The 13,708-nt window shown below is 38.6% G+C and overlaps 1 protein-coding gene across 5 annotated transcripts in view; it reads right to left on the bottom strand.

The window, feature by feature from the left end:
* The window catches only part of TTC13 (tetratricopeptide repeat domain 13), a 76,896-nt gene that overhangs the window by 50,205 nt on the left and 12,983 nt on the right, over positions 1–13,708 (bottom strand). For all 5 annotated transcript variants that reach the window (XM_017885584.1, XM_017885583.1, XM_017885586.1 and 2 more), the window contains exons 2-3: positions 5,973–6,067; positions 3,052–3,127 (exon numbers count right to left, since the gene is read on the bottom strand). In XM_017885584.1, the coding sequence (XP_017741073.1) occupies positions 3,052–3,127; positions 5,973–6,067 (171 nt within the window). The remainder of the gene's footprint in view (positions 1–3,051; positions 3,128–5,972; positions 6,068–13,708) is intronic.

Genomic DNA, 13,708 nt, shown 5'->3' with positions numbered 1-13,708 from the left:
TTAAAAAACATTTTATTCATCACTCAACATAACTATTTTGATAACATTTATTTGCAAAAAAGCTTTTCTGTAAAACTTTACTGCAATACCCTTTAGGACCAAGTAAGTGTTCAAGAAGATGGGCAACGAAAACTTTTACTGTCATTAAGAGCTTATATTTCCTGACAGTTAAAAGTAGTAAAAACATTAAACAAAGCAGAAATAGATATGAAATGCAAAAAGAGTTTAAAATATATTCATAAATCAATAAAGTAAAATAAAGTTCAAATTTAACACCATAATAATATAAGCACTTCTGGGGCACTCTTCAAAATAAAAAGGGAGCCCTTTTGCCCTACTTTCTTTGAAAAGATAAATTAAGCCCAAATACATATTCAGAATGCTGACAATGGATACCATTCAGTTAGCTAACCTCCGGGTAACCAGAGGATACCTTTAGTTTTGGTGGGGGTTGCAGGGGATGGGGGCAGTAATATTAGCAGTGAAAACAGCAGCAAGAATCACAGTGGTTACAGGCATTGCATTCTTAATATGTGTCAGGCATAGTACTATCCTTTACCAGTATTAACTCATTTGCTCCTCCACTGCAATGAGCTAGGTACAATTATTAACCCCATTTTGCAGACAAGGAAATAAAGCAGAAAGTGGTTAAACAAGCTGTCCAAGGACCATAAGCAGAGAGTGAGAGGAAGGCAGCAAGCTGCCTGGCTCCAGAGCCTGACCTCCCAGGGAGCCTGGTACGCTGAGAAAATTCAAGGCAGTTCCCAAACCACTGTGCACTGGAGGGATGGCCAAGTGGCTGAAATTCCTTAATGGTCAGATGAACATGGATAAAAACATAAACTTGTACTTTTTTGAATGCAGGAAGATGATGATTGCGCAGAAAGCCAAGATCTGAGCTCGGATTCTAGCTCTGCCACTCACCAGCCGTGTGATCATGGGGACCTCAGTCACTTCGCATAACTGTCTGGGTCTTGCTTAATATGCCTGTAGAAAATTTTCTTAAAGATTCCTTTCAAATCTAAATTTTTATTTCCTATTTATTATCCCATAATCAGTAAATATCTGTTGAATGAACAAATCAATCAATGAGCCATAAAAACAAATATGATTTTCAGAGATAAATTTTGTACTTTAGGAACATATTTAAATGGCTGTCCACATCGAAGTGATTGAATTCCACTTCAAATCAAATGCAGTTTTCAAATCTCTCCACCTAAAACTCAACATTTTGTGAAGAAAACCAGAAGTATCTATTAATAAAAGAATAATCAGCCGGGCGCAGTGGCTTACGCCTGTAATCCCAGCACTTTGGGAGGACGAGGCAGGCAGATCACAAGGTCAAGTGATCGAGACCATCCTGGCTAACACAGTGAAATCCCGTCTCTACTAAAAATACAAAAAAATTAGCCGGGCTTGGTGGTGGGCGCCTGTAGTCCCAGCTACTCAGGAGGCTGAGCCAAGAGAATGGCATGAACCTGGAAGGCGGAGCTTGCAGTGAGCTGAGATTGGGCCACTGCACTCCAGCCTGGATGACACAGCAAGACTCTGTCTCAAAAAAAAAAAAAGAAGAAGAAGAATCATAATCCAAATCTTGTGCAAATACAAATAACTATTAGGATCTAAATTTTGCTGTAGGAGTCTAAAGACATAAAGGCAAAGCTGGTATAACTGGACTTCTCTCAGAAATCTCTACTCACCAGCAACCCCACATCTCCGAGCAATGTATATGTTCACAGATGCCATTTTTTCAAGACAAAATACTGGGTACAAAAGATCGTAGGCCAGCTCAGGGGCTATACTCCCCCAGGGTCTACTAGGATTACTCTTGGAGAACAAAACAGACCTGGCACATATCAGGCTCTGAACTCATTATTTAATAAATAAATACTACTCTAAGTAGAATCCAAGGACTTCAGAAAAGACCAGATCTGATGTCTTAAAGGGCAGTCGTCAAAGCCTCCTCAAAGAATATTACCACAAAGTAATCAGCATTTTCAAAATAGCACTCTGGGAGGCCAAGGCAGGAAGATCCCTGGAGCCAAGAGTTTGATACCAGCCTGGGCAACATGGTGGGTCCTGGTCTCCATAAAAAATAAAAAAAGATTAGCTAGGCACTGTGGCGTGTACCTGTAATCCTACTTATTCAGGAGCCTGAGGCAAGAAGATGATTCGAGCCCAGTTCAAAGTTGTAGTGAGCTATGATTGCGCCACTGCACTCCAGCCTGGGCCACAGAGCAAGACCCTGCACTAACAGGAAAGAAGCCAGTATAAGGAGCACTTAATCTTAATATCAAACATGTATGGCCATGGTAAGGATAAAACAATTATGCCTAAATTAGATAGAGAAGAATTCCTGAAGGTGCTTTGGGCGACTGGGCCCCATGCGAGAACGTGTGCTTCAATAGACTGCCCAGTTGCACTTCTCAGCCCTGTATTCAATTTTGTCTCCACTTCTTCAAATGTAAACTCACTAGACAGTGAGGGAAACACACCCAGTGCATATCTGACACTGACAAAATCAGCCTGTTTTAAAACATGCAATGAACACACCAAACTATGTGACTCATGTAGATAAGAATGAATTCAATTTTTCTACACCCACATTCTTAGATCCAAAAATAAATGACTAGCCAAATGAGTAAAATAACTTAAAGTTTAAGTTAAAATAACTTCAACATTGCTATTTCACTACACAGAAAAGCAGGTAGTCTGAGATTCTATTCTGCTTTCACTTCTTCATTGCTCACATCTGATGACAGCACACAAGTAACCTTTTACTGAATCAGAACAGCTCGTAAGAGCTCACTGCCATAATTACTAATTTCCATAGAAATGGAGAGCTGAAACAGATTATTCCATCCAAATCTTTTTTTTTTTTTGACATATAATAAATGGAACGTCACAAGGGCTGAATGCTCCATGCAAGATCAAACAGCTCAAATTGGCAAAGCCAGCCTCTCCACACCTTACCATCCTGTCTTCCTGCTATGCATCTAACCAAAAACTTGAGGCAAATATTACAGGAATATTACCAGATTCAAATCTTACCTAACTCTTCATTTGTGCTGTCATTATCAGTGGCAAATGGAAATCTCTTCTGTTCTGCAATAGACTTGGCCTGGCTCTGGGGAAAAAAAAAAAAAGAAACATACATTTTAGCTTATCACAAATGAAGGAAAACTTGTATTAAAATCTGTATTTTAAAAAATTACGGCTACATTTGATTTAAGTGGAAGCAAGCAAATGCCACTATTGTGGGAATGTTTTACACTTTATGGCTTTCAGTAAAACCTTGATGACGAGAGGGAAACTCTTATCAGCTCCTTCCAGTTTTGCTATGTAGCTGGGAGCTTCCACACATGGAACCCGGTAAAACTTCAAGATGTGGCAGATTTAACAATGCATATGGGTGTTACTGATGGTATACAGCTGGGTGTGATCAGAACATGAGTCCTTCCTCTTTGTCAAGTGTTCACAGACAAGTTCACAGATGCAAAAGATTTTTCTCCTTAATAAATTGCTTAGATAGATGGGGCATGGTGGCTCACGCCTTTAATTCCAGCACTTTGGGAGACCAAGGCAGGAAGATCGCTTGAGCTCCAGAATTTCGAGATCAGCCAGGGCAACACAGTGAGACTTCATCTCTACTAAAGTTCAAAAAACATTAGCTGGGCATGGTGATGTATGCCGATAGCCCCAGCTACCTCGTTGGGGCTGAGGCAGGAGGATGGCTTGAGCCTGGGAGGTCAAGGCTGCAGGGAGCCCTGCTTGTGCCACTGTACCCCAAATAATTGCTTAGATGGCTTGATTGTGGCAATCATTTCACTATATATATGTATATAAAATCACATTGTACACTGTAAATATATAATTTTTATTTGTCAATTATACCTGTGTGAAGCTGGGAAAAAAAGCAAGTAAATTGCTTAGAGCCAAGAAAAGAGTCTGTAAAAATTGCTTTATTTCATATTTGAGGGGAGTCTACCATTTGCCAAGCCTTTCTGCAAAAAGATACTGGGACGAGGACAGAAATAAAATTCCACAAATTGTTTACTAAGCAACCTCAAGAGTACACTGAAGAATACATTTGATTTCAAGTTGTTTGTATTCATTAGAAAGTGGGCAGGAGAAGGATAATACAAATCAAATTTTTTTTTTCTGAAATGGAGTTTCACTCTTTTTGCCCAGGCTGGAGTGCAATGGCACGATCTTGGCTCACCGCAACCTCTGCCTCCCAGGTTCAAATGATTCACCTGCCTCAGCCTCCCGAGTATGTGGGATTACAGGCATGCACCACCACCCCAGCTAATTTTGTATTTTTTTAGTAGAGACGGGGTTTCTCCATGTCGGTCAGGCTGGTCTTGAACTCCTGACCTCAGGTGATCCACCCGCCTTGGCCTCTCAAAGTTCTGGGATTACAGGCATGAGACACCGTGCCTGGCCAAACAACAAATCAAATTCTTGATGAAAAAGAATTTTTCCTATTTCTAATACTGCATCTATAATATCGCCTCTGGACAGAGTTGAGAAGCTATGCTCAAGTAAGTTTGAACACACAGCTCAACATCACTAGTAGACTAATTTCAATCCAACTTTCTCATCCCTGCTTACGTTTCAGTTCCTGAAAGCTGAATTGCCCGATACCCCTAAATAAAGGGAGATTATGTTGACCCTTTGCTATTCCTTCATATGATGTGTACAATCACACTTTTATGTTTATTTGCATAATGATTTGGTTGGTGACTATAGACGTCATGGCGCAGAGACCAACACTATCTGGCTTGTTGCTGTATTCCTAATACTCACCAAGCACAATGCCTGGTACATAATGCAAAGACCAACACTATCTGGCTTACTGCTGTATTCCTAATACTCACCTAGTGCAATGCCTGGCACATAATAGGTACAAAATAAATATTGGGAGACTGGATCAATAAATGAATAGTCTAAGTCCCATATTTCAACCTCAGGAAAAGGAAAGGCCAAGACTAATGAGCTTTCTCCCATAGGTCACTAGCTAGCTCTAGCTTAAACTGGAAATGCAACTAGTAGAAAATATTTTAACTACTCTCAGTAAGAAGACTTTCATAACTCTAAGAATCTAACTGCCTATACAAGATGGGATTATCCAACTTCTACTTAAACACTTTCAGAGATGACCAACTCACTGCTTTACAAGATGGCCCCTTCTGGTTTTAGGCAAGTCTAATTCAAGAGTTTTCCATATATCAAGTTGATTACTATGCAGCGAGTTAGGTAAAAGCAGCCGATCATTCTCTAGTTTGCAGTTTCAATCCATCTTCAGTAGTTCTGACATGAAAAGGCAAGGCTTTGTTTGAAAAAAAAGAATATCTTAAAAGGAAATTTTAAACTGAAGATGCAAAGAGTATCTATGCAGATGTTGAAGGAAAAGGCCTGGAGAAAAAATATATTAAACTTGTACACAGAAAGAACAATCAGCTTCATAGAGTTGAGTGTGAACAAAAAGAAGACCCATCCCCCTTGAGGCAGCCAGGCTGGAGGAGGAGACACACTAACATGGATAGGCAGACGCAAACATTACCTACCATCAAGTATTCACCCCTGAAATGGAGAGGTCCACTGTATAGTTCAGTTGGTACTGATAGAAAACACAGATATAAAAGATACCCACATATGCAAAGGTTGGAAAAATAAGAGTCTACTATACCTCCAAATACACAAGGCTGCTAGAAATAAGGTTGAACTATAATGTCCCCTTTATTTCTTGAGACTTGCAAATTAAAAGTTCTATGTCCTGAATGATCAACCATCCAATGCATAAGTCATAATAACTCAATGTGACAAAATACCAGACGACCTATCTTTATCCTATGCATATAGACTCAATGAGGCCCAACTTCTAGTTGACAGAGGCGACTTCCACTTTTTGGAACTAGTATTACTGTGCTTCAGGTCACAAAAACAGAACACAGAGAGAAGATACATACCAGAATCTTTTCAGTGTTGAGGGAAAGCAAGGAGTCACAGGGTGGTGATCCCTTGGGTTCGCAGTCTGAGTCATGGAAGTTCAAGAAGGATGACTCTGAAAGGCAAGCATTCTTGGTTATTCTCTACATCTTAATTTATGCTCTTAGGTGCTTAACTATGAATCAGAAACTATGAATCCACAAAACCAAAATAAGAATAGGTGTGAACAACACTAAAAGTGGCAACCAGCTGGGCACGGTGCCTTACACCTGTAATCCCAGCAACTCGGGAGGCTCGCTTGAGGCAAGGAGTTCAAGACCAGCCTGGGCAACAGCAAACCAACCAGCCTGGGTCTCAAATAGTGAGACCCTGTCTCTAGAAAACAAAAAATAGAAGTAGCAACCTGTATCCTACTTTTATAATTGGGTAATGTTTTATGGTTTGCAAGTATCTTGCACAACCATTAGTAATGGTCCTCACCACCATTCTCAAATGAGCAAAGCCAGTGAGCTTCCTGGATGGTGAAATGAGGTTTAAATAGGTTGTAACTTATCTAAAGGCAACAGGACAGAAATAGTACTAGTACAATGCTTGTCTCAGGACACATGTGGAACTAATATTGTTGTTAAGATCCTTCAGTTGAACATCTATGGGGTAGCATTTACCACAGATTTAAAAAAAAAAAAAAATCACAAAAGGGAGAATAAGCCAAACCAGGGAGACTTAAATGTTAAAAGATACCCCCTAGGCCAGGCACGGGGGCTCACACCTGTAATCCCAGCACTCTGGGAGGTCAAGGCAAGTGGATCACCAAAGATCAGGAGTTCGAGACCAGCCTGGCCAACATGGCAAAACCCTGTCTCTACTAAAATACAAAACTACGCAGGCATGGTGGGCATGGTGCCCGTGAGTCATCAGTACTTTTTTTTTTTTTTTTTTTCTGTTTTGAGGCTGTATGGACAGTTTGATGTATTCACTTACATACTCTCCTCTGGAGAGCACGAAGGGAGGGCGCCAGTGGCCAGGAGCCCTCGCGCGCACTCGCATTGCCCCGCTACCCAGCCTGCGGCACCTGGACGATAGAAGACCAAAACGCTGGACTAGAAGAAAAAAAAACAGAAAAAAAAATCTAAAAAAAAAAAAAAAAAATACACACTATGAGTCCAGTATGCAACATATATAAACAACTCTTACAACCCAACGAAGACAACACAATTTACAGGCAAAGGACCTGTATAGGCCATTGAGCACATGAAAAGCTGCTGAACATCATTACTCATTACCAATTAGGGAAATGTAAATCAAACCACAATAAGGTACCTCTTCACACACACACTGGGATGGCTATAACCAAAAAGCAGAAAATAACAAGTGGTAGCAAGAATGTAGAAAACTTGGAACCCTTGTGCATTGCTGGTGGGAATGTAAAATGGTACACCAGTTATGGAAAATGTAAAATGGTTATGGAAAATGTAAAATGTAAAATGGTACACCAGTTATGGAAAAGTGAATCAGAATTTCCATATGATGCAGCAATTCTTCTCCTAGGTATATACCCCAAAATTGAAAAGGGACTCAAACAAGTGTTGTGTATTCATGTTCATAGTAGCCCTAATCACAGTAGCAAAAAGGTAGAAACGGTCCAAGTGTCCATCAACCGATGAGTGAATAAACAAATTGTGGTATATACAGAGTAGAATACTATTCAACTATCAAAAAATGAACTACTGATACACACTGCAACATGGAAGAACTTCCAAAACATTATGCTAAATGGAAGAAGCCAGACACAAAGGGTCACTCATCATATGACTCCATCTATATGAAATGTCCAGAATAGGTGAATCCATAGAGACAGAATGCAGATTGGTGATTGCTGGGGATAGGGGAAGGAGGGAATGGGAGAAACTGCTTAACAGATAAGGGGTTTTACTTTGGAGTGTTGAAAACAACTTTAGGTGGTTGCACATAGTGAATGCCACTGAATTGTTTGCTCTAAAATGGTTAATTTTATATTAAAACATCTCACCTTGATAGATTATTGCAAAAAAAGATATGTTCTAATTCAGCAGTCATTAAAGAGCATTAAATTATGTTCAAGGAACCATCTGAGGGAGAGAATAAATTATAATATCAAAATCAGTCTGTGTCCTCAAAGAACATATAATTTAGCTAAATTCTCACATGTTGTACATCTTAACAATAAGAAGCAAGACATGATATGGCAAAGAAGCCCTGGGGTGGTGAATAATTACTGAAGCTGCAATGTTAAATTTCACAAGGCATAAGAAGGGTTTAAAAGAATGGATGGAGGCTGGGCGCGGTGACTCACGCCTGTAATTCCAGCACGGGAGGCTGAGTGAGGCAGGCCGATCCCTTGAGCTCGGGAGCTTGAGACCAACCTGGGCAACATGGCAAAACACCATCTCTACAAAAGAAAAAATTAGCTGGGTGTGATAGTACACGCCTGTAGTCCCAGCTACCCAGAGGCTAAGGTGGGAGGATCACCTGAGTCCAGGAGGTCAAAGCTGTAGTGAAACATGATCATGCCACTGCACTCCAATCTGGATGACAGAGTAAGACTCTGTCTCAAAAAACACACAAGAAAGAAAGAAAGAAAAGAAAATGAAAAGAAAAGAAAAGAAAAAAGAATGGATGGATTTAGACTGGGGCAGAGAAAGGGAAGGGGTATTCCGGATAGGATGATGAGTGTTACACACGAAGGTGCAAAGGCAAGGAAATGCAAAGGGCAGTGAGGAGACTCCTACTTCTACTCCCTGGCTAGAGAAGGGAGTTTGTGTTGGAAAAGAAAAAGTATGAGTTTGGAAGGTGAGGGGTCAGACTGCAGAAAGTCTGATCTGAACCCCAGGGAAAGGTTTTAGTCCCACAAGAATGAAGATAGTAATGGTTCCTGGCAGATGGTTGGAGAATAATGACTCGATGAAAGATATTTTGGAAACTTACACATTTATAACCTGTTTCTCCTGCCTTTTCTAAGCTAAGAAAACTTAGCTTACTTACTATATGCCAGGCACTGTGCTAAGCAATGTGTATACATGGCCTTATTCTAACAATCCCTCTCCTTTGTGGAATCCATTTCAGTTTCGGTAAATATACACCTACATAATTTTAAAAGGCTGCACAGCATTCCATAATATGGAACTTAACCATACTTTTATCATTGGATATTTAGGATGTCCCTACTTTTTTCTTAATATGAACAGTATTTCAGTAAGCATTCTTGACCTATATTTTTGAAAATGTACCCACTTATGATAGATTCCAACAAATAAAATTGTCAAGTCAAAGGGTGTACACAATTTTAATATTTTCATATATATTGCCCCATTTCCTTCCTAGCATATAATAACAATTTCATTCCCACTAGCAGTTTGAGAAGGTCCATTTCCCTCCAGAGTACTGACATTCTTTTTGTCTTTCCCAATCTGAACATAGCACTAATAAAGTTAAACTTTTGGTTTATTGGCCATTTGTATCTCCTCTTTTATAAATCGCTTATATCCTTTGCTCATTTTTAAGTCATCTAAACCTATCCTTGCATAAGATATTGAAAAAAATTCCTAATTATCTATTTTCCAAATGGTTAGCCAGTTGTCCCAGCACCACTTGTTAAATTATCAATTTGAATGCCACCTTTATAATACATTATAGACATTAGGATCTGTTTCTACACTTTCTTTTAAAGGAAATCTTTAAGAGTATTTAAATCCAGCTATAGTAACCAAAACAGCATGGTACTGGCATAAAAACAGACACACAGACTAACGGAACAAAATAGAGAACCCAGAAACAAATCCACACGCCTACAGTGAACTCATTTTTGACAAAGGTGCCAAGAATACACACTGGGGAAGGCAGTCTCTTCAATAAATGGTGCTGAGAAAACTGAATATCCATATGCAAAAGAATGAAACTAGACTCCTATCTCTCACCATATACAAAATGAAATCCAAATGGATTAAAGACTTAACTCCAAGACCTCAAACTATGAGACTACTACAAGAAAACATTGGGGAAGCTCTCCATGATATTCGTCTGGGTAAAGATCTCTTGAGCAACACCCACAAACATAGGCAACCAAAGCAAACAAGGACAAATGGGATCACATCAAGTTAAAAAGCTTCTCCACAGCAAAAGATACAAGCAGCAAAGTGAAGAGACAACCCACAGAATGAGAGAAAATATTTGCAAACTACCCCTCTGACAAGCAATTAATAACCAGAATATATAAGGAGCACAAACAACTCTATAGGAAAAAATTTAATAATCCAAAGAAAAACTGGGGAAAGATTTGAATAGACATTTCTCAAAGGACATACAAAAGGCAAACAGGCATATGAAAAGGTACTCAACATCGCTGATCATCAAAAAATGCAAATCAAAACTACAATGAGATATCATCTCACCCCAGTTAAAATGGTGTATATTGCAAAAGACAGGCAATAACAAATGCTGGTGAGGATATGGAGAAAGGGGAACCCTTGTACACTGCAGTGAGAATGTAAATTAGCAGAACCATGATAGAGAACAGTTTGGAGGTTCCCCAAAAAAACTAAAAATTGAGCTACCATATGATCCAGCAATCCCACTGCTGGGTATATATCCAAAAGAAAGGAAATCAGTATATGGAAGAGATATCTGCAATCCTATATTTGCTGAGCATTGTTTACAATAGCTAAGATTTGTTAGCAACCTAAGTGTTTATCAACAGATGAATGGATAAAGAAAATGTGGAGTACTACTCAGCCATAAAAAAACAATGAGATCAGCCTGTAATTCCAGCACTTTGGGAGGCCAAGGTGGGTGGATCACCTCAGGTCAGGAGTTCAAGACCAGCCTGGCCAACAAGGTGAAACCCTGTCTTTACTAAAAATACAAAAATTAGCTGGGCCTGGTGGCAGGCACCTGTAATCCCAGCTACTCAGGAGGCTGAGGCAGGAGAATCGCTCGAACCCAGGAGGCAGGGGTTGCAGTGAGCCAAAATCACGCCATTGCATGCCAGCCTAAGCAACAAGAACAAGACTCCGTCTAAAAAACAAAAAACAATGAGATCCAGTCATTTGCGACAACATAGATGGAACTGGAGATCATTATGTTAAGTGGAATACCCCAAGCACAGAAAGACAAACTGCATGTTCTCACTTATTTGTAGGATCTAAAAATCAAATCAATTGAACTCATGGACATAGAGAGTGGAAGGATAGTTATCAGAGGCTGGGAAGTATAGTAGGGGAATGGCGGGGAGGTGGGGATGGTTACAAAAAACCCCAGAAAGAATGAATAAGACCTCCTATTTGATAGCACAAAAGGATGACTATAGTCAATAACAACTTAATTGTATGTTTTAAAATAACTTAAAGAATGTATTTGGATTGCTACTCAAAAGATAAATGCTTGAGGGGATGCATACTCCCCCAATTCTTCATGATGTGCTTACTTCACATTACATGCTGGTATCAAAACATCTCATGTATTCCATAAATACATACAACTAATATCCATGTACCCATAAATTTTTTAAAAATAAGTTAAAAAACATTTTTTTAAGATTTAAGTGCAACTTCAGCAACAGCTCTAACAAATGTCCAATCTCTGCATGGATATTTACATTTTTTAAAAATTACAGTAGTATTTCATGTTCATGTTCATTGTAGAAAATATGAAATATACAGAAATTGCAGAACATAAATAAAAATCATTTAGAATGGCATCATTCATTGAAAACCACTGAAAATGTTGGTATACATAATAAAAAGTGGTAATTCTGAAATCAGACAGTCTGGATTTGAATTCCTACTCTCTGCTACTACTTCCTGGCTCTCAGCCACTGTAATCTTCCAGTTTCATTTGCAAAATACGGTCAATAATAGTATCAACTTCTCAGGGTGGTTGTAATATTTAAATAAGGAAATATATGAAAAGCATATGGTACAGTTTCTGACACACAGGAAGAGCTCAAAAAAAATGTTACCTACCACTATCGTCATTAGGATAATGTCAGAATGGAATGAGATACATTGCTTAGTAATCTGTCCTTTTAACTTAGTAATATAATATAAATGTTTTCCCATTTGATTAAATTTTATTTTCCTTTTTTTGAGACAGGGTCTCACTCTGACACCCAGGTTAGAGTGCAGTGGCACAATCTCGGCTAACTGCAGCATTGACCTCAGCATCCCTAGTAGCTGGGAACACAGGCGTGCACTACCACACCTGGCTAATTTTTCATTTTTATTTTTTGTGGAGACAGGGTCCCACTGTGTTGCCCAGAATGGTCTCGAACACTTGGGCTCAAGCAATCCTCTCGCCTCAACTTCCCAAAGAGTACTGGGATTACAGGCATGAATCACTGCACCTGACTTAAATTTTCTCCTAATTACTTAAACTTAGGATTATATATCACTTTTCATTTAATATTTTTAAAATAAATTTTTAGTTCTCTATAAGAAACTTTTGTTTCTAAACTTTCTAATCCCGTATGATCTGTTTGTTTTGATTTCAGTATCACATTGTTTCAATTATTGTAGCCTCACAATAAATAAATGTTTTTTGGTTTTTATTATTTTAAATTGATACATAATAATTGTACATATGGGGTAGAGGGTGATATCTTGATACACAATACATACATTTTAATATAAAGCAAAGCCATTATCAATTTTATTCCAAAACTTTCTTGGCTATTTATATAAACATTCTTTCTTCAGATAAACTTCAGTTTTTTAAGTTCCAAAACAAAAAATCTCTCTATGATTTGTGGTAGGATGGCATTAAAATTGTAGATTAATAGAAGAAATACTTCTTTATAAAATTTTATCTTTTAAAATATTTTATTAAACTATGTGACACTTCATACATTTTATATAGGATTTACATGTGATTTTTTTTAATTGGGTTGATAACCATTGATTCAATACATATTTGTTGAGCATCTACTATGTTCCCATCACTGTGTTAGCCTCTACTGAGCAAAACCAGAAATGACGCTTCTTCTACATAGAGATTATAGTTCTCTGTGGGAAAACTGATAGCAATCAAAGTACACAAACGTAAACCAACAACAGTGTGAAAGCTACATATGACAGCACAGTAGGAAGACGTGGCCTGGTCAGCTTCCCGAGGACGTGAATAATATCAGCTAACACACAGTTACCTTGTACAGGCAACCTTCAAATCCCCATTTCAAAGATGAGGAAAATGAACCTGAGGAACTTACGGTAATCTTCCTGAGGCTACCCTCTAGCAAAGCAGTGGAGGCCTCCCTGAACCGAGGCCGTCTAGTTCTGGAGTCTGTGCTCTTAGCCATGAATAAGTGAACGGACGGCCTAGTGCTGAATATTTTATCTGCCCACATTATTGAACTCTTTACAGCCCTATTAATGTCTCCATTTATTCAGTTGATAACTGTATTATCTGCATGTAATTTTATCAAGGTCTTTTAAAATATTTATATTCATTTAGCATCTTATTATACTAGATGAAACTTCCAAAAAGTGCTCAATAACGCCAGTGATTAACAGGCACCCCTGCTTATTCCTGACATTAATACTTCATTTAATAAATAAGATTTCATCAACGTTTGATAAAACTTTTTCATCTAACATTTATCAACATCTAGTGGACAGCTGCTCTGTGGCGGCTATGAGTTGAGACTGATGTACTTCTTCACCGTATTAAAAGAACTATTCTTTTTTTTCTTTTCTGTTCTTTTTTTTTTTTTTTTTTTGAGACGGAG

Source organism: Rhinopithecus bieti, unplaced genomic scaffold (assembly GCF_001698545.2).
Source record: "Rhinopithecus bieti isolate Rb0 unplaced genomic scaffold, ASM169854v2 scaffold_14839, whole genome shotgun sequence".
Taxonomy (NCBI): domain Eukaryota; kingdom Metazoa; phylum Chordata; class Mammalia; order Primates; family Cercopithecidae; genus Rhinopithecus; species Rhinopithecus bieti.
Note: the sequence above shows the minus strand (reverse complement) of the source record. Positions and strands in the feature narration are given on the sequence as shown.